The 27,330-nt window shown below is 39.0% G+C and overlaps 2 protein-coding genes across 3 annotated transcripts in view; both read right to left on the reverse strand.

The window, feature by feature from the left end:
• Positions 1 to 8,643: 8,643 nt before the first annotated feature.
• Positions 8,644 to 17,442, reverse strand: LOC143280492 (protein HtrL-like). The gene is made up of 5 exons (XM_076585151.1): positions 17,283 to 17,442; positions 14,621 to 14,720; positions 13,746 to 13,795; positions 10,760 to 11,521; positions 8,644 to 9,313 (listed from the first exon to the last, which is right to left on the reverse strand). The coding sequence occupies exons 2-5, from the start codon at positions 14,697 to 14,699 to the stop codon at positions 9,134 to 9,136; spliced, it is 1,071 nt and encodes a 356-aa protein (XP_076441266.1). The 5' UTR covers positions 14,700 to 14,720; positions 17,283 to 17,442; the 3' UTR covers positions 8,644 to 9,133.
• A 9,703-nt stretch (positions 17,443 to 27,145) lies between these two features.
• Positions 27,146 to 27,330, reverse strand: part of LOC143280493 (protein phosphatase 1 regulatory subunit 42-like) — a 22,357-nt gene continuing 22,172 nt past the window's right edge. For both annotated transcript variants that reach the window (XM_076585153.1, XM_076585152.1), the window contains exon 9: positions 27,146 to 27,330. This exon is cut by the window's right edge and continues 42 nt beyond it. In XM_076585153.1, coding sequence (XP_076441268.1) covers positions 27,240 to 27,330 — 91 coding nt within the window. In that variant the 3' untranslated portion in view covers positions 27,146 to 27,239.

A 27,330-nucleotide genomic window follows, 5' to 3' on the forward strand; every position in this document is an offset into this window, starting at 1 on the left:
AAAATATTTTCTTCTTGAAGATCTAGAAGTCTGTTAGTTATATTATTCATATATATATATATATTTTTTTTTTTAAGATAAAGATTTTTAACAGTATGTTGATTTAATTGTGCATCCAAAACAACTCGTTGCACAGCCCCAGTAATTATGTGATTCATGGTGTCTTGTTTTTGGTACATGTATTGTTATTTTGTGGTTTCTGATCATGATTATTGTAAAATTTGATAGTTGATGTAGCAGTCTTGTTCATTACCTAACCTGTGGACAGTTTTCATTAGTTTCACTGCACAGGTATGGTTTTGATATTGAATTTTCTACCATTAATAATGAGGTGCGGAAAAACAAAAACTGACCCAGAAACCGTATTCATGCATTCACATTCCAGCGCTCATGCACACCCTTTCACACACAAACGGGCATACACACACACACTCACAGTTGTTCAGCATGGGTGTATGGTATGGTTTGTCAGGTTTTTTCCCTATGTTCTTCACTATCTTTCCTTTCCACACTTCATTTCAAAATGTACAGAAATGTGATTTCATATTCTCATAATAACACACCACCCACTTCTCATTTGTAGGAGAACCATTTGCTGCCAACCACTTGTCGTTTGCATCATCAGAATTCCACCTGTCGTTCATTGTATCATTTGTTGATGTATGTAGATTTTCAGAGGGCTCAAAAATTAAGAAATGGAAACAATTACTGTTGCTGTTTGGGTCATGCAATGGGTGTGAGAGAGTTTTAATTTTTTTTATTATCTCGTACCACTTTTTCTGGAAATACTGAGCTGTTCACATACACACATACAGCATAAGACTGCAAGTGTATGTGCAAATGAATGTATTTGACACCATCTATTTCTTTTTCTTTGCATAAAACACAAGGAGGAAGTGTTTAAAATGACACTTATTTAAACAAGACAATAACTGAGAAAAGGTAATACCAATAAATGCTTCTGTAATGCCAAGATGTATATGTGCAGCTTCACGGAATGAATACCAATGTCACAACAGACTTAACAATGACAAAGAGTGTTAATAACACTTCTTGATATTTCTGCTCCCTGCTATTAGTCTGTGAACTGGCTCGGCAGTGCTGGTCTATCTTTCCCTTGATGGGCATGTCCACCTTCATTTGGACACACCCTCCCCCTCTCTACCTTAGTCTTGGATCGCCCAATAGAAACCTCAAATGTTGTCTAAACTGTGGCACTAGGGAAGGGCCTCCCTGATCCAATATGGCTGGGGTCCAAGGGAACAAATTTTTGGTGGACTCCCAACAGTCCGAGCCCAATCCACTCATGACGGAAGCTCAGAAACCACAGCTTTCAACACTGGTGGCAGAGGTGTGGAATGTTGGTGGCTATCGGGGGACAGTGAATTCATATCCACTATGTCTAGGGCTTAGCAGAGGAAAGCTGGACCCCCAACCCTTTCCTTACAGTGCTTTTACCTTCCCCACCCACGTACCCATTCACACCTGGGTGGAGTATAGAAGAGTAAAGTGCCTTTCCCAGGGACACAACGTCATGCTGAATTATGGGGCCTCGATGGTCCCCAAAGGCCAGCTAGCCCGCAAGGTTGCATCACTAAGAACCAGTGCAATCTTGCCTCCTGGTTTGAGAGTCCGTCCTTCACAAAACACTAAGCTGTTTAATAAAAATGACTTCCCTTTGCAATGGGGAAACCATTGATCATACAGCTCTCACTTTGCTTTTGGCCCAACCGTAAGCTTTTGTCACTCTCTTACTGTATACATGGTCACTTTGCTTTTGGCCCAACCGTAAGCTTTTGTCACTCTCTTACTGTATACATGCACAAATAAATATGAAACCATGGGACAAGGAACTTCCAGTATGCCACAACCAAACACAAAATTATGGTCAGTCAATGAAATCAAGACACAAGATGTCCATCACAAATGCTGAAGAACCAGCTAATCACAATAGTGACCAATATAGAAAAACAATGCACAATGATAATCAAATGCAGTCAATTGCATTGGTTAATATATATATATATATATATATATATAATACAAAATACAAATAAAAGTAAATGCAATCAAAATGTTTTTGGTTAAAATATGAAAAATTTGTATTAAAAAAGTGATACAGTACATATATGTATGCCGTAAACTCTTCTCCATAATACAGCCCATTTCAACATGACCAAAATGTTGCCAGTTCTGACCAGTATCTTGATTGAAGCTGTACTTTTTTATTTGTTTAAATTCTTTTTTTTACTTTTTTTTTTTAAAAAAAATTTTCAAATCAGACACAAATAGTGTGAATGTGGGTCACAGGAGATAACAGAAGCAATTTGAATGGAAAAAAGTGAATTTATAATCTATCAATGACCTGACAAAAAATAAAAAGGGGACAAAACCATCAAGGCAGCCATGGAGAAGATGCACAGAGGAAGAGATGACATCTGAAGGCAGCCAGATTGAGCATGTGCCAAAAATGAAGAGGACATGACAGCCTAGAACCCAGTCAGCTGGAGTGTTCTGTGGCTCTGTGCTACTCGAGGAATCCTGACGAATTATGTAAAATTTCACCTTTCAGTTTCAACGTGTTGAAGCACGCGGGCTGATCCATGTATGCTACACCACATCCGCTGTTTTAAAACTAGGTCAGACGCCTGACCTTCACATAAACCCAACACAGCTGTCGGGCAAGTCGAAACAATAAACTCACCAACATGTATCAAACAAAACTAGCTTGCACAAAATTACACAATCCACAGAGATCTTTAGGGTGTGGGGGGGGGGCCCATCTAAGTTTGACCAACTATGCTTCACCCACTCTCAACTGCCCCCACCACCCCCATCCTACATTGTTTTGCGTATTATGTCTGGTGACCGTTCAAAGTGTTGCACTTTCCGTCTGCTGGTGCAGGCATATATATTGTCACAATCGTTACAAGACGTATGATATACCACTGGTATACATCATCACAATCATCACAGGATAAATGATATACCCCTGACAATAATTGTCACAATCCATCACAGGACAAAAGATACACCCGACACTCCATGTCACAATCATTACTTGACAAATGATACACCACTGGTACATATAATAACAATAATCACAGGACATACGATAAAACCCTGACGCTGATTGTCACAATCATTGCAGACATATCCCTGTGATAAATCACTGTGATAAATCACTGGCATCAGTTGTCACAATTATTATGTAACAAATGATATACTACTGGCACACACTGACACAATCATCACAGGACATACGACTTAGCAGTGGCACATATTGTTACAATCACCACAGGAAAACACTGTGAATCATTACAGGACAAATGATACGCCACTGGCACACAATGCCACAGTCTTGACAGGACAAATATGCCACTGGCACACAATGCCACAGTCTTGACAGGACAAATATGCCACTGGCACACAATGTCAGTCTTGACAGGACAAATATGCCACTGGCACACAATGTCAGTCTTGACAGGACAAATGATGTGCCAACGGCACACAATGTCACAGTCTTGACAGGACAAATGATATGCCAACAGCACACACTGTCACAGTCTTGACAGGACAAATATGCCAACGGCACACACTGTCAATCATTACAGAACAAATATACAACTGGTACACTTTGTCACAATCATCACAGGACACGTGATATGCCACTGGCACACACTGTGAATCACTACAGGACAAATGACACACCTTGTCACAATCATCACAGGACACGTGATATACCACTGGCTCACACTGTGAATCACTACAGGACAAATGACACACCTTGTCACAATCATCACAGGACACGTGATATACCACTGGTACACACTGCGAATCACAACCGGACAAATCATATACTGACACATACACTATTATCTGTGTAAATGTCACAAGAGAGGGCACTAAAAGACTGATCAGAGATCACACACAGAAGGCTTTAAAAAATGCTGTTCAATTCATTTTCTCAGCAGTTACATTTTAACCAAAAGAAATGTAACTCAAGGTAATTTTTTTTTCTTTCTTTTTTTTTTTTAGTTCTTACAAATCTGATACCAAATGAACACAAAATGAAGTAGACGACGGGGGGTGGGGGTGGAGGAGAAATACACAAAGATGACAACTGATTTTTTAAAATCTGAAATAAAAAGGAAAAGTCGTCATTCATAGAACACCAGTGAAAGACAGTAAGAAAATCATAAAGAATTATCAACCTGAGCATCAAATCAATTGCACACAATATATGATCAAGACTTTGTCAGAAATTTGACTGGAATGTGTGTGTGTGTTATGTGTATATGTGTGTGTATGTGTGTGTGTGTGTGTGTGTTAAGCAGTTACATTGCCAGAAACGTTAGTTGCTTTTATCAACAATGTTACGTTCATTGAAAACCTGGTCATGCATTAGGGCTACAAGAAGACCCAAAGGGATATCTTCAAAAAGTTTACACATATAAATGTTATGTTCCTAGAGTTACTTGAAATTCAATGACATGAGCAATGTAACTAATGAGCCAGGCGTCAAAACAAATATAAAAGTATAATTATCCTCAACATATTCTGTGTACAGAAAAAGGCCGGTTTCCACACAAATGTACGTGTTTGACCCATGAAGTACATTGAGGGGTACTGCCTCAGTGATGGTCCTCTTTTCATGAAAGAACAATGGGAAAGGCGCATAAAAAGAGCATTCAATTCGTGTGTTATTCATGTCCATAACCATTAGCCGGCCCTTAGCTTGTTCTTTTGTTGTTGTTGTTTTCCATTTTTATATACTTCTCTTTCAATGACATCACTTTCAGCAAATATATCAGCAATCAATGAGTGCAGGCAGAAACGTTTCTGACAATATGACCACACACACACACGCACAGACACACGCACAGACACACACACCATATTATATACATATTGATTTACAAGTGGTAAACAATCAAATACAGTTTCAGTTTCAGTTTCACTTTCTCAAGGAGGCGTCACTGCATTCGGACAAATCCATACACGCTACACCACATCTGTTGAGCAGATGCCTGACCAGCAGCATAACCCAACGCGCTTAGTCAGGCCTTGAGTGCATGCTTACATATTTGTGTACCTATGAAAGTGGATTTCATTTTACGTAATTTCGCCAGAGGACAACACTCTCGTTGCCATGGGTTCTTTTTCAGTGCGCCAAGTGCGTGCTGCACACGGGACCTCGGTTTATCGTCTCATCCGAAAGACTAGACGCTCAGTTTGATTTTCCAGTCAAACTTAGGAGAAAGGGCGAGAGCGGGATTCGAACCCACACCCTCACGGACTCTCTGTATTGGCAGCTGAGCGTCTTAACCATTCTGCCAAGGCAATATTGAGATTATAAGATAGCTGGCAGAACTCCAGTAACAGCAAGAACAGTTCAAAAAGCATCACTAGGTCAACCATTCTGAAAACAACCCAATCAATCTTTAACGAGAAAACATACAAAAGCATCCAAAAAGCATTCAAAGCAAGCAGATTTTCTGGAGTTTCTTTTCATCTGAGTGCAAACAAACAGGATTTGCATGCATTCAGTTCACACACATATATCTATCCGTCTATCTATCTTATTATATATATATATATATATATATATATATATATATAATCTTATTAAGAAATCAAAATCACCATCTTGAATGAACAGTATCAGTAGCTCAAGGAGGCGTCACTGCGTTCGGACAAATCCATATACGCTACACCACATCTGCCAAGCAGATGCCTGACCAGCAGCGTAACCCAACGCGCTTAGTCAGGCCTTGAGATGAATGAACAGAGTATCATAAATAAATAAATAACCAACCAAATCATCCAAACCAATAATCAATATTCAGTTCACCTTTATACACAAAACAAAACAAAACACGTGACTCTGTGGCCCACATCCACAACATGATAGGAAATTCAAAGATCATCTTTTAACTGGAACCACACAAAAAAAGTATTCTGAAGCAAGCATGCTTTACTCGCATCAGCTCTTGAGTGTCTTTTAACGTGATTCCTGAGCAGACTGGCATACATGAACAGACTTAGTTCATCACAACATTCTGTGGGTGACTCAATGAAAAGGCACATGGACGGAAGGTGAGGTTAGCTCTAAAAGAGATTCAATGCTCAATCACAAATACCGAGGTCAGGAAGATAAAAAGAGATTTTTCCTCAAAATATCTGGCAGACCAGAAACATGGTCCCAAAACATGGACATGGGAAACTGAGAATAAAGTAGACGAAAACATCAAATACAAAATGATCAAGTGTGGGAGAAAAAAAAAAAAAAAAAGGTGAAAGAGGGAACAGAGAGAGAGAGAGAGAGACAGACAGACAGACAGAATTTCAGGTTCTCACAGAGGCGTCACTGTGTTCGGGCAAATCCATATATGCTACGCCACATCTGCTAGGCAGATGCCTGACAGCACCATAGCCCAACGCACTTGTCAGGCCTTGAGTGCATGCTTATATATTTGTGTACCTATCAGAGTGGATTTCTTTTTACATAATTTTGCCAGAGGACAACACATTAGTTGCCATGGGTTCTTTTTCAGTGCGCTAAGTGCATGCTGCACATGGGACCTAGGTTCATCATCTCATCCGAAAAACTCCTCCTCTCAGTTTGATTTTCCAGTCAAACCTGGGATAAAGGGCGAGAGCGGGATTCAAACCCACACCCTCACGGCCTCTCTGTATTGGCAGCTGAGTGTCTCAACCATTCTGCCACCGTCCTCCATAAAGACAGACAGAAACTTCCAATAATGATTAAAAAACAAAAAAAACAAAACAAAACAAAAAAAAAACCCAGTGAAAAGGAACCGACACAGCCAGGACAGCTCCTTGAAAGGTTTCTGATCAATGTCCACTGTCCATCAAGGCTTCACAACACTGCTCTGGTCCCTATATAAAACACTATGTCAACATAACATATAAAATACCATGTTACACTGGCTGCAAAGCCTAAAAATTGTCAACAATGACAACAACAGTTACCTTTTAACCACGCGTACAGGTGCTTTTGACTATAAACCCTGCTCGTATAAAACAGAGGAAACATGCAAAAAAAAGAGAGGACTTTGGTACCATGCTGAAGTATGATGCCAAAGACCCTGTGTACCAGAGGAATAATAATAATAATAATAATAATAATAATGGATACTTATATAGCACACTATCCAGAAATCTGCTCTAGGTGCTTTACAAAAATGCTTTGTTAACATAGCGTTAACAGCCAACAAGCTATCAGGACCAGGAGCTGCTTTAAGGTGACATCAAGAAGCTGATGTCATCATCCAAAATGGAATCATTTGCTTAAACGCTCATTCAGGACGGCAGATTACTATTTTCATCAATTAAAAGAAAAGAAAAAGAAAAAAAAAAACCCCAAAAAACCAGAAGAAAAAGACTTTCCTCCTCTCCCCCATTCACACTTTTAAGTATACGGTGAAACAATTACTGAGTTCAAACCTACTTTCTTTCATACTGGTTTGTTGACCTAAAAAAAACACCCAATAACATTGATGACAACAGCAAAACCCAGTTAATTTGACTGAACTGGACTTTCTTCTTCTTCATTTGTGGGCTGCGATTCCCACTTTGACTTGTGCAGCGCACGAGTGGACTTTTTAAAATTTAATTTAATTTATTTTTTTTTTTTTTACATGTATGACCGTTTAGCCCTGCCATAAGGTTGTCATACTCTTATTTTCTGGGGGGTCGAAGGTGCATGCCGGGTGTGTTCTTGTTTCCGTTACCCAAAGTCCAACTATGGTTACAGTTTCTTCATGTCATTGAGGACAGTGAATACCTAACTTGGCTACAGTTTCTTACTGTCATTAAGGATAGTGAATACTTTAACTGGTTACAGTTTTTATGTAATTAAGAACAGTGAATATTTAACAGGTTACAGTTTCTTCATGTCATAAAGGACAGTAAATACCTATGGTTACAGTTTATTTATGTCATAGAGGACAGTAAATATGGTTACAATTTCTTCATGTCATTAAGGACAGTAAATACTTATGGTAACAAATTCTTCATGTCATTAAGGACAGTAAATACTTATGGTTACAATTTCTTCACGTCATAATGGACAGTAAATACCTATGGTTACAGTTTATTCATGTCATAGAGGACAGTAAATATGTATGGTTACTATTTCTTCAAGTCATTAGGGACTGTAAATACCTATGGTTACAATTTCTTCATGTCACAGAAGATAGTAAATACCAATGGTTACAATTTCTTCATGTCATTAAGGACAGTAAATACTTGTGGTTACAGTTTATTCATGTCACAGAGGATAGTAAATACCTATGGTTACAGTTTCTTCATGTTATTACGGATAGTAAATACCTATGGTTACAGTTTCTTCATGTTATTAAGGACTGTAAATACCTATGGTTACAGTTTCTTCATGTTATTAAGGATAGTAAATACCTATGGTTACAGTTTCTTCATGTTATTAAGGACTGTAAATACCTATGGTTACAGTTTCTTCATTTTAAGATAGTAATACCTATGGTTACAGTTCTCATGTTATTAAGGACTGTAAATACCTATGGTTACAGTTTCTTCATGTTATTAAGGACTGTAAATACCTATGGTTACAGTTTCTTCATGTTATTAAGGATAGTGAATACCTAGGGTTACAGTTTCTTCATGTTATTAAGGATAGTAAATACCTAGGGTTACAGTTTCTGCATACCATTAGGACAGTAAACACCTATGGTGATGGTTTCATGTCATGAAGGGCGGTAAATACCTACCGTTACAGTTTCATGTCACTGAGGACAGTAAATTCCTATGGTTACAGCTTCTGCATGTCATCAAGGACAGTAAATACCTATGGTCACAGTTCCTCCATGTGACAAAGGGCAGTAAATAACTATGGTAACAATTTCTTCATGTCATAAAGGACAGTAATACCAAAGTGGTCACAATTTCTTCATGTCGTTAAGGACAGTAAATACCTAGGTGGGGCATAGTTTCTTCAAGTCATCAACGACAGTAAATACCTAAATGGTTTCAGTTTCTTCATGTGACCAATGGCTGTAAACACCTACCGTTATAAATATGATTTCTTCATGTCATAAACGACAGTGAATTCCCTGGTAGGGTTCCAGTTTCTTCACGTCATCAGGGACAGTAAATAGCGAACGGCTGGCTCAGCGCTGCGGAGGCTGATGTCCCAGGCGTCTTTGAGCATGTAGCCCAGGTAGAACCAGTCGTCCTCCCCGTGCGTGGTGTAGGTCTGGATCTCCACACGCGGCTTGAAGTTGAAGCTTGGCAGGTACATGATGTAGATGACCTGCATGAAAAATAGGCAGCAAGAAACCTGAACGAAATTCAGTTGTGCTGTGCGGTGCGGTGCGGTGCTGTGTGTGTGTGTGTGTGTGGAGAGAGAGAGGGAGAATTATTACAAGAATACAAGAGAAGGAGGGGCAAGAAAGGTGTGTGTGTGGAGAGAGAAAGAGAAGGTATATTATCATTAGAAGAATAAAAGAGAGGGAGGGGGAAAAGGTGTGTGTGTGTGTGTGTGTGTGTGTGGTGAGAGAGAAAGAGGTAGAATGAGAGTATATCATCATTAGAAGAATAAAAGAGAGGGAGGGAGAAGAGGTGTGTGTGTGTGTGTGTGTGTGTGTAAAGGGGTAGTAGGTGAGTGGAGGGGCCATTTGTGTGTGTGTGTTTATCAGTATCAGTATCAGTGGCTCAAGGAGGCATCACTGCGTTCGGTCAAATCCATATACGCTACACCACATCTGCCAAGCAGATGCCTGACCAGCAGCGTAGCCCAACACACTTAGTCAGGCCTTGAGAAAAAAAAAAGAAAAAAAATCTATACGGGAATAAATGTGGTTCTCAAAAAAGACACATATACGCACATGCACCCACAGACCTCCTCCATCCCTCGACATTTATAAATATGATGCACAAACAGCAACTTACAGCATGCCACACAGGCACTCTTTATGTATCCCCATACATTTCATAAGGAAATCAAACTTCAAGCTCATTATTCAACTCACTCAGTACGGCCAGTCCTCTCTTCTCCTCTACACAGACCCCTCGGATGTCCAGTGGGTGTCTGAATGACCCAACCTTTAGCTTCCGTCGTCAGAATTGTGGTATTCTTTATCAACGTTCACCCCTTCAGTGTAAGAGCCTTCCGCTTGTAATATTTTGATGGTGGTAATTGGGGTGAAACGCTGTTAACGTCGTCTCTTTCGCCGTTTGTATGGAGAGAGTTAAAGGCATTATAAAGTAGACTGCTGAAGACAGACACTACTGATGACATACAGATATGTGCTGATGACAGACAGACACTGAGACAGACACCTGCTGATGACAAACAGACAACAGACACCTGCTAATGACAAACAGACACCTGCTGATGACAAACAGACAACAGACACCTGCTAATGACAAACAGACACCTGCTGATGACAAACAGACAAAAGACACCTGCTGATGACAGACAGACACCTGGTAATGACAGACACCTGCTGATGACAAATATCAGACGGGTATCTGCTCATGACAGATATCTACTGATGACAGACAGATACCTGCTGATGACAGACAGACACCTGCTCATGACTGATTCCTGCTCATGACAGATACCTGCTGATAACTGACAAATACCTGACAGATACCTTCTCATAAAAGATACCTGCCCATGACAGACAGACCTGCTCATGACTGACAGACTGACAGACAGACAGACAACCTGCTGACGACAAGACAGGACACATACCTGCTGATCAGTGCTCATGATCCCCATGTCCAGCAGCCTGCGCACAGCCCACATGTAGTCCTGGGTGTAGATGTACAGGACCTCGGGCCGCGCCAGGAACATGGCGCCCCCAACCCATACCTTGTTCCCGGCCACGATCTGCATGGGGGTCAGGGCTGGATTGAAGGCCCTCTGCCCGCTGTAGGCCACTTTCCATATGTCAAAGTCTCGGGGGACGACCAGCGGGAAGGTGTATCTCTTCTCGTCCACGACACCCCGGAACAGACCGACGTCCATCCAGGCCAGGTACTTGGTGTGGAACAGCTCCTCTGTGATCACCTTGTTCACCAGCTCAAACTTGGCGTGCATCACGCATGAGTAGTTCTCGTGCACCGTGTTGGGGTCGTGGTTTGGGTAGTTGGGCTGGGAGAACACATCCTTGATCTCCGGCGCCAGCTGGAACGCCCACAGCGACTCGCGGGCGACTATGTGCACCTGCGTCCTCTCCCTGGGGAAGCCTTTCCTCAGGTCCTGGAAGATGTGCTTCACTTCCAGCGAGTCGGTGAAGATGATGACGGGGTTGTCGATGCGGCTGAACACCGACATCCAACGGATGTACTTTTCTGGGGTGTAGACTCCGAAGGGGCCTCCTTTGTTGAGCAAGCCGATGTTGAAGTAGGCGGTGATGATGGTGACCTCTGAAGACATGGTGTGGGCCTTCTCCTTCATGCGGTCATGAATCTTCTTCAGCACCGGGTCCTTCACCCACAGCTGGGTGCTGAACTGCAACACGGCATCATCACAGAAACCCCGATTATCATCACAAATGTATATCAGTACTGTTGCACGACTCCACCACTACCAAATAAACAAAAATAAACAACAAAAACAATCATGTGCTCTTGACCAAATAGCTTGAAACTGTTTGCGAAACATTATAAAAAGATAGGGACCATACACCTGATACACCATCAAAGACAGTCTTAATCATCACGTGCATGCACACACATACACACACACCCAAACTAGCAGTTTACAACACTTCTGAATCTACCAGGGAAACAGTAACTGAACAGCCAATCATTTATGATCAAATCAGGCACTGAAACAACCCCCACCCACTCCACAAGACTCAAGAACGCACATACACACACACGCACACTTATCAAACTCAAGCACTGAAACACTTTCTCTCCCTCTCTTCTCTTTATCAGCTAGTATAATTTGCACCATTCTGAAGCCTTCAGTCAAACTTTTTTTTGTACTATAAATTCATCATCAACTGAAATGCTGCTCTTTTTTTTCCCCACACAAAGAATGAATAATGATCACATACATTTTGTCATGCGTGATTTGGTTTCAACAGGGCACAATAAGAACATCAGCAATGTTGAAATGCACAGTTCAAACACTAAAGCATGAAACATTGTAAGCGTGGCTATTCAGTTTGATCATCAAAATGTGCATTAGTTGTGGTCAAGTATGTTAAAAAAAAATATTGGGTTTGTCAAAGGTGGCACAAAGTGGGTTTCAGAATTTATGTTTCAGACACAGATCAGATACATACAGCCAATTAGAAGCAGGGGTATGACTGCAGTAAAAAAACAACAAAAAACAGATGGGCCTTAAATGTAGTAAAGTACAGGTATATAGTTTGCTTTCTCTGTTGTCCTGACCATGTTGTGAATGCTATGAATGCCAATCATTCTGAGCCAGTCAAGCTCTGACGTTTTACTGCCATCTTCCTCAGTCCTGACACTGTGTTCGAGACGAACGAGGAGCTGATTCCATGATTTGTGAGAGACATTTTGAAACGTGCAGCTATTGACTTCTCAGAGGATGTGGGTCTCTTGCACTGAGGTAACAACTTGAGAGAAAAAACAAACTTATGGACATCATGGAATTTAAATTATGGGCATTGTGGGATTTAAACTTTCGCTTTTTTTTCTTTCTTTCCCTCTTTTCTACTGTCTGTTTATTTTCATTTCTGATGAATTTCATCCGACATCAGTTTTAAGGGGAGACAATAGTGTGATGGATGCTTTCTGTAAGTTTTTGTAACTGATTATTTCCCTTTGACTCTCATTCCCTGTCTGTATGTTCAGTCTTGTTTCATTATCACCCACAGACTGTTGCCAGGGTATCATCCTCTCTATTTGCCTTCGGTTCTTTCAAAAGTTAGTGGTAAGTGCCTGCATACAGTATCTCAATTGATCATCCAGTCTAAAAAAACAACAACTAACTATCCCAGAAAACTGGAAAAAAAACCCCAAAAACCCCCAACCCAACAACTCTGTTTACAAACATTTCTCTCTATATGCTGACCTGAATCAATGCTCTCTCTCTCTCTCTCAATAACAATATGTGTTACTGACATGTGGATGTTTTATGGAAGAACACATATTGTAATACACTCGCTCAGTTTAGGATGGGAGTATCACAAATTAATGTTCACAGATACAGTTGTTCAAGTAATCAAGAAAGCTGTGGAACTGTCCATTTTGTAGTAACTCACTTGAAACAGAAATTCACTGTATTTTTGAGTGTCCAAAGTATGAAGATTAAAGATCTAAGTATTTACAGAATATTGTCAATTTAAAAAATCATAATCTGAAACTTATGTTTCAGAAGAGAGTATTTTTGTTTTTGTGAAGTTTCTGTTTTATGCCTTTAAGCTCAGATCTTGAATGCAGACCAAAATATACAAAGATGAAGCAGCGTATTAAACAAACCGGTTAATCTAAGTATCATGGAAAATAAATCTCTCCATGGCTGCAAATTACTCATGTATGTTGTTTTGCTGTTTTTCTCTCGTGTAAACAATAATATATCTGTCAACTGTGAACCCCCATTAAAAGGGGCTGTGGTCTATTCAATAAACTAGTGTCAGTGTCAGTGTCTGTCTCAATAACAAATCATTTGAGTGAGCAATACACACTTGTCATGTGTTATCTCTCTTCTCGTTTTTGAGAGGGGTACATCTAACTACTATTTCATAACTGCATACCTGTGATTTCCTTTCATTCCAGTCATCAACTTCTAGTCTTTTGGCAGCAACTGCAAATCAAACACATACATGATAAATTATGTACAATAAAAACAAACACATTTCAAGCATAATTGAAAGTCTTTTGCCTTCAAGGGTGTAAAAGCCTGACATGAGGACGGTGGTTTTTTTTTGGTTTTGATTAACTGATATGTGTACTTACATACAGTGCCTATCCTCAGTCAGAGACCAAGCTCTAAGTGCTTTACAAACATTGAGCCATTTGCACAACATGCTGCCTACCTGGGTAGACCTTGAGGCTACTGAGAACTGCCTACAGGTGCTCCTCATTCGTTTCTTGGGTCTTTCAGTCAGGCTTCAGTCACACACACACACACACACACACACTCACACACATACACACACACATTCAGGCAATATCCACATTTCTTCCCTTGTACTCTTTCCAGTCAGTAATGTTTCGAAGATGGAAAAAAATTGGAAACTGTTATATATACTGTACATTTTTTCCCCTCTTGAATGCCGTAAAGAAGGCCAGTAGAAGGGTGGAGAGGAGGAAATGGAGAGTATATATTACAATGTCATTATCCAGTTCACAAATTTTTCTTTGAAACACAAGAATACAGGGGAAGAAATGTGGATACTGCCCCCCACCCTCTCCATTTACATTAGACTTCAGAGTGGATTTTACTTGGAACAGTCATGGTTTACAAAATATGTATTAATTATCGTAAAACCAGGTAGCCAATAACAGAAAGAATACATAAGTTACAGTTAAATCTATTGATTAAAGTGCATTCTATGTGGCCCCATGGACTGTGTTGGTTTAGCATTAACTTCTCTGCTCAAATAAAAATGTAGATATATATACTCACAGTACATGCAGAACAGAAAGTAGAAGAGGCCAACGGCAAGAGCAAAGAAAATGATACAGTTGAGCAGTCTTTTGTTCATCGTTGGTTCTTTAATAGTGTCCTGTAAAAATTCACAAATTAGAATAAATATACATTCATCAAATGAATGAACTGAACTGCATATAAAATCAGTGATATTCAGTGAATGATTCAGAAAAGTAAAGAAGACTGAAACTGCAAAAAATCCTTATGAAAGAGACAGAATAAACAGTAAAAATTCACTGTTCACTTTTCTTATTATCAACCGACTTCAGACACCCTTTCTAAATCCCTGTTACCTTTTTCTAATTTCATATACCTTTTCATTCCAATAGCGTGTGTGTATGTATGTGTGTGCGTGTTTGTGTGTCTGAGTGTGTGTGTGTGTGTGTGTGTGTGTGTGTGTGTGTGTGTGTGTGTGTGTGTGTGTGTGTGTGTGTGTGTGTGTGTGTGTGTGTGTGTGTGTGTGTGTCCATTCATGTGTGTGTGTGTGTCCATTCATGTTTGTGTGTGTGTGTGTGTGTGTGTGTGTGTGTATTCATGTTTGTGTGTGCGTGTGCGTGTGTGTGTACCTATATATATATATATATATATATATATATATATATATATATATATATATATATATACTAGGTGGCAATACACACACACACACACACATATATATATATGTACATATATACTAGGTGTCAATAAAAAAAAAATGGCATTGTATAAATTGTTTACATTCCTTACAAATAAATTGCTATCATGCATTTCTTTTTTCTTTTTGCAATCATGCAAGGGACTGCATGAAATGGCAATTTATACAAACATTTAAGATATTCAAAGATCTTGATAACCCCTCCCCCCCAAAAAAAAAACAACAAACACGGACCCAAATAAGATAGTCAGTCCATTCGCTTAAGAAACACCACAGTTTGTTAGAAAAAAAAAAAAAAAGAACCACTTTAATGTTCACCTGTGATTAAAACACTTTCAGACACAGCAGAGTTGCACTTGTTTGGAACATACTCCATTCTGAGTGGAAAATGCATAAAATACTAACAGCTTCAAAAATCCTCTAGATAGCAATCCACAATTAAGATTTTTTATTTTTAGTATTATTATTTTTTTTTATATAATACTACCACTAATACAAATAATAATACTTGTCCATTTTGGTAGTAGTGGCCTGGGCATTAAAAGCCAATAACTACAGTTCAACAGTTTACTGCAACTATATATTACTTAGTTTGCTTTCAGTTTCAGTTTCAGTTTCAATTAGGAGTCAAAACATGAGGACTGATCTATGTACACCAAATGACATCCGATGTGTAAAAAAAGAAAAGAAAAAAGAAAACAAGAACAACAAAAAAGTAATGAACAGAGGAGCTGACAGGCTGATCTTCACAAAATAAATCATATATTCAATGCACTGATCAGGCCTTGAGAGCCTATGCTACTTTTGTGTAAAACATTAACATATCATGGGATGAAAAGAAGAAGTAAACTGCCAGTCCCTACACTACTACTACTACAATAAAATATACCATACATTGTAAAGTGAACAGCACACATATTGGAAAATTATAGTACAAACATAAGAACAAAAATGAGCGCATATATCCACATTTGTTTCCCTCCACTCCTCTGTGTGACTGCAGGGATGCTGGAGTGACCATTCATGCCTTCCTTCCTTCCAAAGATCGAGTGACCACAATCAAATGTTGATTATTTGGTCACTGTTTAGGGGATCTGCGGGAAAAGTACTAATTCTATGAAAAAAAACAACAAATCTTTATTTCACAGTATCTAAGCTAGACCACTCTGACTAGTGAAGGGCTCCCTGGGGATAAACCCCGACCGGCACAGCTTAAGCCTGTCATTTACTGCTACTTTGATCCATCATCCGTACACAAAGTATTAGAAGTATTACTTAAATCCTTTCTTTTTTCTTTCTGTTTCTCTCTTTCCTTTCTCTCCATTTTCCCTCCTCCTTCCCCTCTCTCTTTCTTTGGTGATGGTTCACAGGAAAATGAAAAGAAAAAAAAATCCAGTTGTTTGCATTTAGCTGCCATTGTGACACCCTAAAGGTTCTGGCAAGGCCTTGTTGAGGGCAAAAACTGTGGACATTGCGCTCCCCACAAACACACACACATATAGGGAAGCAAAACACACGTGCAACAATTTGTAGTCTCAAAGTAGACACAAAGTCCCAAACCTCAACCGACAAACGTACATGTATGTACAGCCACGCCCCACCCAAAACACACACTGACGTACGGCTAACACATACATTTATAAGCATCACTCAGCAAGGCTACACACACACACACACACACACACACACATATATATATATATATATATATATATATATATATATAATTATTGCGCCATTATCATGGTTTGTGGGACCAAAACGAAAAAAACAACATGATGGTAGCACAAAAGTTTAGTGCCTGAATCCGCAATCAAAATTGAGAAAAACAACGTGCAAAACAGAGTCGAAATCTACTGAAAATGGGTTACAACAGCTACTAATGGTAATATCGTTTCATACATGTACAAAAATACAAATAACGTATATCCCAAATACACATGCACGCATTTGTGCACATACCGGCTCCCGCAATGCACACACATATACACATCATCATACCTTTCGATGTAACGTTTTTCAGCTTTGACAGGTAACTACCGTGGAAACACAGTAAAGAAGGATGACATAATGACCCACTAGCAGGAACAGCAAAACTGAAAATATAATACTACTGTTGCAACCATAGCTTCACAGAAGAGAAGCAATGACTTGTCTGAGCTTGAGCTGTTGTTTCGAAACACTCATCAGAATCATCATCTTGGAAACGCGTGCCACGAGAGTGATTTCCCTTGGGTGGTCCTCCATCATAAAATATTTTCGCTTTCTGTGGTCGTTATCCTTTTAGTGTCATGTTTCATTGTTTTTCTATGACTCAAAAATGTTAATGGGAATAAACTCATTATCACTGTCACTGACTGTATCTGTATCATGTCCGTCGGAAGGAACTAATTCTGGGATCGACTTAGGGGAGAGCAAGCAACAACAGAAACAAACAAACAAAAAAACCCCCAAAACCCCTCAAACAACGACAAAACCGCCACAAAATAAAACACTAACTAACTGGAAGTTTCAGGGTATTATACGCCAGGCCATTCCGGCAAGCGTTGTGCTCCTCGAGATTATGTATTTGTGCATCACTCGCATTAATTTTAGAAAGGAACATTGCTCTCGACTGTCATGGACAGCACAGTATGGAAGCAGTTGTTTCCCTTACGTCAATAAGTGCTCGTGGATGTTGGCTTGAGATAGTTGATCTGAATATATAATAACTGCCTTAATATTTGAAATGTGATGTGATCTTAGTATCAGAGAAAAAGTGATCTGGGCATCACTACTACTCATAACAGTAATGGCAGAGCTATTTCTGAATGTCTCTGTTTAAAATCCATGAAGCAATAACACTCCATGGTAGGGTTTGACATGTGCAAAGGCTCGCAGTCAGCCTGGCGGAGCGAGGACCCAATCTGGTATCAGTACCGACAAAGGAATGTCTGTTGCAAACACAGAAGCATACAGCCATAGTATCCAGGAAACAACGCAGATAACAGACATATCCATGTTCAGAAATAATGAACTGCAATAAACTTTCTACTGTATCACACATCAGGTATCCCATTAAGAGAGGTCTAAAACTGAAATCAGTCACATGAACAAAAACTCGCATCAAACAAGTGATGCGCGTTGTGTTGTAAGTGACATATGCCCAGATGAGTTAGACACGAACTGATGTGCCCACATAGCGAGTACACACACTCCAACCATGATTCTGAGGTGACACCATCTCCTAGGGTAGAACTTAACACTTGTGGGGGAAAAAATGTTTGTTTTTGGCAAGTATTGAGTGTTTTCATGTGGGTGTGGGTGGGGGGGTTTGGGATTGGGATAAATATATGTGCATGCATGTGTACATCTGTTTCTCTGTGTGTGTGTGTGTGTGTGTGTGTGTGTGTGTGTGTGTGTGTGTGTGTGTGTGTGTGCACCATGATCAGGCCAGCACTTGGCCTTGGCCTTGGACCAATGTACTCCCTCCTTTCAGTTTCCATTTCTCATGGAGGCGTCACTGCGTTCGAACAAATATGCTACACCGCATCTGCTAGGCAGATGCCTCACCAGCAGCATAACCCAACACTTTGTCAGGCCTTGAGTGCATTCCTGTTATATCCTTCCCTTCAAAGAAGACAAATGCTTTGTTACATTTAATGGGAACCAATTCATTCGAACAACAAACCAATATCAATTTGCAGTGTAACAATTTATTTCTTTCAAAAATTTCAAGCAAATGGACAAGCACAATGTTAGCTGCTTGATAACAGTATAAATCATTGAAGAAAAATGAAAGGAAAACAAATACCACCCTGCTCCATCCAAATATTTTAAACAAACAAATGAAGTAAAAACATAGATGAATAAGATCAAAAAAAGAAGAAGAAATAGATGAACAAGAAAACAATATAACTCAATGAATAATCAGTACAAGCAATGATTATTGTAATAATAAAAAAAGACAACAATGACAGTGATTCTAACAAGACATTCAAACATCACATACATGCTGAACTTTTTATCAGTTTCAACAGACATCACGATAACACTTCAAGGAAATATTTTCCACTTTCCCCCCTGCAATGGGGGAAAACTTAATGATCCACACACATCCACAAAAACTGTTAAGCAAAATCATACTTTGTTGAACAAACTGAATTTTTGAGAACAATGACAATTTGTGAATGGCAATTGTCGTTTCAACTTTTGCCTTTTTCCTGCTTGTTTTTCTTTTCTCATTTGTTACTTTCTTCTTCTAAAACAACAAAAAACAAAACAACAACAACTACAAACACACCAAAAAACAAACAAACAAACAACTATACTGACAGAGTTCTAGGTCATGGCTGTATTTCTGCAATTTTTGTCAGTCAAACTGTGTTGTAAAAAAAAAAAAACAAACCCCAAAAAACAACAACCCTCCTTCCCCAAAAACAACCACCAAAAAAATGCAGATTAATTAAATGTTTAATGTTTTTTTAAAAAAATCACTTTTTATAATTTTCTACTGCTCCAACTCATAAATGAGTTAGACATGATAGAAGTCACCTAGTCCCAGTTTCTTAAAGAACTGATGCATGAAATTAATCTTTTTTGATTTCCCTTGTATTTGTTTGTAAACGAATATGAAAACAAATTTATAATTCTGCCTTCTGTGCTGGTTTGTCTCCTCTTGATTTTAAACAATAACACAAACAAACAAACAAACAACAACAACAAAACAAAAACAACAATCAACAACAACAAAACAAACAAAAAACTTTGTACAGGAAATCAAAATTTCAAAATTACCCTTATAATTCAATTACCCACCAATTTCACATTCTAATTTAAAAAAGAAAAGAAAAGAAAAAAGAATGATTTCTAACAAGCAAAAAACAACAATGCCCTCAGATAGACACAAGTGCATACACGCACACATGCACAAAGCATTATGTAAATATTGAACAAAAGCGTCATGGAATCAATTCAATGTGTGCCCACAGATGGCTATGAGTGCACACGCATACACAGGCACAAATGCATTATAAAAAATTGAACCAAAACGTCATGGAATCAAAATATTTGGCAAAGTTGATAAGAAATTATGTCTCGTTGCACCAAGCAGGCAAAGGATACAAAGAAATAAAGCAAACAATAAAATGTCTCAAATACGTACATAAACAACTGTGATTTCGCCTAAAGCTACAACAAGATTTAATACTGATAAGGTGCAAACTACCTACGTATTATCTATGCATCAATGCAACTTATCTGACAAAACTGCCAAACTCAATATAGAAAGGAATCATGGAAGCAAACAGAAATAATCACAAAATTTTTTTTTTTTAAAACCCAAAATCCCACAAACAAACAAGAAACAGACACTTCTGCTTGCTAACAAATTTTACTTGGGTTTCTAACCTTTAGTTTTGAAGTTCAAATTTGCGTAACTATCCACTTTTAATCAAAAGCCAGCAAACTGTGGTGATTTTCAACACAAATGATTCACAAAATGAAATAAAAAAACAACAACAAAACAACAAAAGCAGATCATTTACTTGCATAACTCTTCAACACAGTTTCATATTCATAATCATTCAAGATGTTTACTGGTCAAAAATAAGTACTTAAAGACATGAACACATCTGCACATGCAGAGACACACAATGCACATTCAGGCAGGAAAGCTGTCTCCTGGGCTTTGTCACCTCCTTGACACATCAGATCAAATGCTTTAAGCGGGGAAGATTCAAATGGATGTCGCATGATTTGCTGAAACAGTGACAGTAAATTTCAGTTTTTGTATTTTTAGAAAAGCAAAACAAAACAAAAATAAAACCTTGCCCAATAACATAGGCATGTCTTTTGACACTGGCTATTCTGTGAATTCTTTTATATAGAGGATCAAGAAAAAGAACAAAAAATGTAATTATACATAATAAACAGCATTATATAAAATAGGCATAGAGAACCCAAATTGCCTATGGGCATCTTGCACCACCCTTGCCAAAAAAAAAAAAAAAAAAAAAAAAAAAAAAATCATAGTAAGAGTGCCCACTTACCAAGTCCATAAATAGACCACCAAAAAAATTCAAGAATTTCTGGAAAAAAAATTATTCATGAATTGACCAGCAAGACAGAAAATAAGGAAGAGATGATGACGAAAAGAAAAGGAAAAGGCTGGGGGCAAAAAGAGCACAGAAGACATTTCTAGAAGTTTGGGAATACTATTGACGGGCGCAATAGCCGAGTGGTTAAAGTGTTGGACAGTCAATCTGAGGGTCCCGGGTTCGAATCACGGTGACGGCGCCTGGTGGGTAAAGGGTGGAGATTTTTACGATCTCCCAGGTCAACATATGTGCAGACCTGCTAGTGCCTGAACCTCCTTCGTGTGTATATGCAAGCAGAAGATCAAATACGCACGTTAAAGATCCTGTAATCCATGTCAGCGTTCGGTGGGTTATGGAAGCAAGAACATACCCAGCATGCACACCCCCGAAAACGGAGTATGGCTGTCTACATGGCGGGGTAAAAACGGTCATACACGTAAAAGCCCACTTGTGTGCATACGAGTGAGCGCAGAAGAAGAAGAAGAAGAAGAAGAAGAAGAAGATTCTTGACCAGAAAATTCATGGTGACACTTCTTTTTCTGCGTTTATGGGCTGCCACTCCCATGCTCACTCAAGTATGAGTGGGCTCTTTGACATGTATGACCATTTTCATTCTGCCATGTAGGCAGCTATGTTCTGTTTTCATGAGTGTGAATGCTGGATATGTTTTTGTTTCCACAAGCCACCAAACGTTGACATGGATTAAATGTGGGTATTTGATCTTGTGCGTGCACATATACATGAAGAGGGGTTCAGGTCTGCACATATGTTCACCTGGGAGGCTGGAAAAACCTCAACCCTTAATGAAGCTAGTGTGCCAAAATCTGGGAAACTCAGGCATGAATTCAGTGATCTAACCATTCTGACCAGGAACTGCACCTGCCTCGAGGTGATACGGTCCCAGCATGCCAACATGACTCACCAGCACTAAACTCATCTCACATAAAGGTTGCTGTAAAACGTAACCAAGCATTTAGCACAGGTCAGAAGAAAATATCTTTGCCAGTTACTTCTCCTCAATTCTGAAACTAAAATATATTCAATAAAACAAAAAACAAACAAACAAACAAAAATACTGAATGGTACAGATAAAAAAAGAGTTACAATACAATTAGCTGGAAACACCTATCCACAGCAGTGATTCAGAAAACACTGATGTCCTTTATCAATGGTAATTGAATTGATATTAAGTCAATCTCTTTCTCAAAAGAAAGAGGAGAGGGAAGGGGAGGGAGTCAGGTGCAGTTTGAACAACAATAATTGCCAGAGAACAAGCCTGTGTAATGTACTGAAAGCTGTTTTGTCAGCCACAATATCTGTTAATTAAAAAAAAGAAAAAAAAAAAGAAATAAGGAAAATGCTAAAAATGTGTATTTGATTCACTCCATTTGGCAAGCAAGGCGGAAAACCAAACAAGAAATGTACACACAGCCGGAGATTCCAATTCAATGTTCGTTTCAGATACTGAAATTGTAATTACTGGTTTCCTGAAATAAGTAAGTACACATGCCATGCTATGATTACACTTTCCCCAAGTTCATAATCATTGTATAATTGTAAATATGTTAACATGCACAGAGTATCTGTAACATCGACCTTCATTCTATCACAATGTCAAATATTGTAAGAAAAAAAAAAGGACCTGTGTATGAATTCTTTAGAAATGAATTCATTTTAAAAATTCAGACTGTGACCTTCATCTTTTGTCAAATTCAATGAAGTCTAAAAATTCTGGTGAATAAGCATACAAACAACAAACCAGATCCTGAACTTTGAACATCTTGAACCAAGGTGAACTGGGTTGAAGATTGTTTCAATCAATTTCAATCTTTGGTAACAAGGACCAATGAAGCAGAAAGTGGATTTTACAATGGCACGACGTGACTGGTTCAGTAAAAAACGTTTTTACAACATATTATTGTCTGTGCCAGCAGAATGTTCCATCTGTGGCCTAAATCTCAACCTGGCAAGCAATGGTAATGTTGATAACACTCAATGTTTCATTTGTATCTCAAGTCAGTTTGCAGCTGTATTTATATTTCAAGTTTATCTGTACTGCTTTCAAGTTTGTTCCACTGCTGCTTTTTTTAAATTAGCTTCATTTGTATCTGTATTAAAAAAAAATGTTCTGCTGATACATAGTGTTAGGGTAATAAACATGAATATTTGTAGTGTTTTCTATTTTATTTTGTGATCTTGGTCTGAGACAAGGGTCAAAACAACCAGTCATTTCCATTTATCTAGGAATTCTCCACATAAACTAGTCCAGATTTGCATGAGATTGTCCCTGATAGGAGCTAGATGTGCATCTTTTAAAAAATTTATGCCTATTAAAACTGGTCTCACGGTGTGCATGAAATCGTACCCATGGATGTCAATGCACAATCATGTATAAGACATCTCCCCTCAACACCCAAAATGATTTTCCACTTTTTGTTTTTCTCCCACCTTTCTGCTCATCTTGAGAGCTTGACAAAGTAAGGGATGACTTACTATGCATATGTATAGCATAAACACAAATAAACAAACAAAACTGCACTGTTTGATGTAAGGATTCGGGGGGGGGGGGGGGGGGGGGTGGGGGTTGGAGGGAAGAGGTTGCAGAAATCAAGAAAAAAGAGATTCCTGTTAAATTTTTCACTTAAAACTTCAAAACGTTAAGATAGCAAATTAAACGGGGCAAAAAGGAGCAAATGACAAATCGCACACAGCTCTCTTTGTTGTAAACAATTCTGCTTTTATAAGCCAAACCATAAAGCAACAAGATTATACAAATTAAATGTAAACAAGCCAAAGATCACTTCAAACACAAAAATTCTTCTTTTTTTTTTTTTTTTCTTCTCAAAGCATCTATAACAACTGACTAGCCACGTATCTCTGCACACTTTCATTAACAATGCACGCTCAGTTTCTTCTTGTAACAAACACCGCAAGCCTGTTAACAAAAACAAACCATATAAATACTACACGCAATATGCAATAAAAGTCATAGTACATTAGCCAAACAACAAAAAGAGCGAAAAACAAAACAAAAACCAAAAACACACAGATCCCACCATTTACAATGTGCTATCAGTCCACACTGAGAGGAACGATCATACTGGTCATTTATTCAATTACTGTATTTGTTCGTGGAATTCTTTCATCACTGAAAAATCAACAGCATATATAGAACACCTTCATCCTTCTTTTTATATGGGTTATCATCATATTGTGTAATTCTTATCCAAAGTACCTGTGGCAAAAAAACATGCAAGCAGTAGCATCATTGCATCAAAATACAGGCCATAATGATAAAGTCAGTACAACAGTATTCTAAGTGTTTTAAGTTGTTGTTTTTTTCTTTCAACAATGTGTAATGCCCCCCCGCACCCCCCTTTTTTTTTTCTTTGATGCACATGTTGAACACTGAAATTCTGTTCCTGTCTACAGACAACATACCACTGTCTTGTGTCCTAACTCTGAACAATGTTGATGCCAAATAAAATCTATCTTGTGGTGGTGTGTGTCTCGAGTGTGAACATGTATGTTAATGTGAGTGAGCATGCGTGTGTGCGTGTGTGTGTGCATGCATGCGTGTGTGTGTGTGTTTGTGCGTTAGTGTTAGTGTGCTAGTGTGTGTGTGTTAGTGTGTGTGTGTTGTGTGTGTGTGTGTGTGTGTGTGTGTGTGTGTGTGCGTGTGTCCGTGTGCAGCCAACTTTCCTGAGCAAGCTGGCAAGTCCACTGTGTTGTTTTGACACAAACTCAATCATGTGACTGAGAGTTCTGCGTCAAAAACATTTGGGGTTCTGGGGAGTGTTTTTCACCCTGATACTTGGCAGCAAAAGAGTTAAAGGGAACTTTGAAGACTATATATGTTGTGACAGTGAGGGAACGGTTGTTTTGCTGAATGGAAAAGGCAGGCATGGGATGGGCATGTGTTAGTAAAGGAAAAAAAATCTGAAAGTGTTGAGGAAGTTGAAAAGAAAGAAAAAAAAAAAAAAAGGAGAAAGAATAGCGTTACAGAGATGGAGAAGACCCTGTAATAACAAACTACCTGAATGTGCTCATTGGCCAAAGAGTTCAAAGACATGTTCATTTCATGAAAAAAAAAGAAGTTTTAGGCACCATCAATATGTACATTTAAGTACATGCACATTTACATTATGTGCGAACACATCAATGTCACCGTGTGATCAAACTGCATGATGATGAATGAAAGCCACTTTTCCCATGATCAAGACGACTGGCCAAAACTTTCACACCTAGATGCTGTACGAAAATGATGAAACCAAATAACAATGCATGTTCCAAAACACAAAAACAACAAAAAACAAGCAAAAAAAACCAAAACAACCCCCCCCCAAAAAAAACCAACAAAAAACCAACAACAACAAACAAAAAAAACCCCACCCCAAAACAAAAAAACAAGACAAAAAACCTAGGAAAAACAGAGAAGAATCACACTTTACACATTTTAAAAAGCATGAGCTATCTATGTGTGAATAAAACTCCTGAACATCAGCAATTTTAAACAAAAAAGAGGAGTTTGTATTATACTTCACGTTTGGTGATACTTATACTTACCATGTCAAACTGATGCAAACTAGGCCTATTGGTTTGCTCTGCTTGGCCAAGTTTCGCGTGGCTAACAGTAAAAAGACAACCTGTCTTGGCCGGTCCGCTCTTAGCCAATCAAACACCTCAAACAGCTACAAGCGATGAATCATTCCATAAAGTGTTGTTATTATCAACCAAGAAAACATTTACAAATGCACTTTTTGGCGTGAAGAAAAAGGCCAAGAAAAAAACACACAAACACACACACAAACCCCCCTCACCCTCCCAAGATTTCAGTTTATCACAGCTGTGCAAAACTGAGCATGTGTAAGACAGTTGTGGTGCTGTGTGGTAGTTAAAAAAACAACAACACTATGTTTGATAAAACAAAAACAAAAAGAGATCAGTGGTTTGCTGCTTTTTGTCATGCAGTACAAGATAAAAAAAAAAAAAAAAAAAAAAAAAAAGGATTCTGGTAAGACAGGAAACAAGCGCACTGTGAGCAAGTGATTTGATTAAGACACAACTTTGTGACACGGCCCATGCACAGAGTATAAAGCTTGAGGTCATGGTACGCTCACCTACCCTGCAAATGTGGATAACTTCTTAAACTAGGAAAAGCAGAAAATATCTGCTCCAATCAGTAAGTCAACTGTAAACGTTTACATCCACATTGCGCTGACCCAAATAACAATGACCCCAAACAGTGACAAAACACTCTTTGCTGAAGTCAGTGTTTGTGTAAAACAGTATGTGACAGTGTGGTGACAACTTAATCTGCCATCCCTGGCACATTTTATGAGACAGAGCTCCACAAGAACAGTGGAAAATGTGTAGCATTCAAAGGCTTTAAAAATACAGCAGTTGACACAGATGCACACATGGAAGAAGAGAGACTCAGGAAGGAATTCTAATGTCTTGTCACACCTACTGGTGATTCAAGACTCACCACATAAGCAATATACACACTGTCCGTGCTTCACAGCTGTGGACAAAAAATCCATGAACTGGGTTCAGTGCCAGACACGGCAGCAACCCATGTTATCCTCTGACATTCCATGCAGCTCTAATAAACTCTGCCCTCGAAGCTCAAGCACAAGGCAAACTGACCACCGGTTATTGTCCATGTCAGCAACCTAGCTGGCAATCGTAAGGCAAAAACAAACAACAACACCCCAGTCTCCTCCAGGCCCCCCCCCCCCCCCGCCCCTCCCCACCAACCCTCCAGTCCCCCCCTGCCCCCCGGAAAAGCTTCTGAAATCTGTTCAGCTTGAGACATATAACCGTGACCTTAAACACCAGAACAGACTACCCAGTCAGCACTGGGAACGACCTCCAGGAGCTAAAACGGAGCATTGCGACTGCCGGTCTCTCCGTTGCCGAAGAGTTCAATGGTCACACTCATCAGCGGACGTCGACGCACAGGTGCAGAG

This window comes from Babylonia areolata, chromosome 3 (assembly GCF_041734735.1).
Source record: "Babylonia areolata isolate BAREFJ2019XMU chromosome 3, ASM4173473v1, whole genome shotgun sequence".
NCBI classification, from domain to species: domain Eukaryota; kingdom Metazoa; phylum Mollusca; class Gastropoda; order Neogastropoda; family Buccinidae; genus Babylonia; species Babylonia areolata.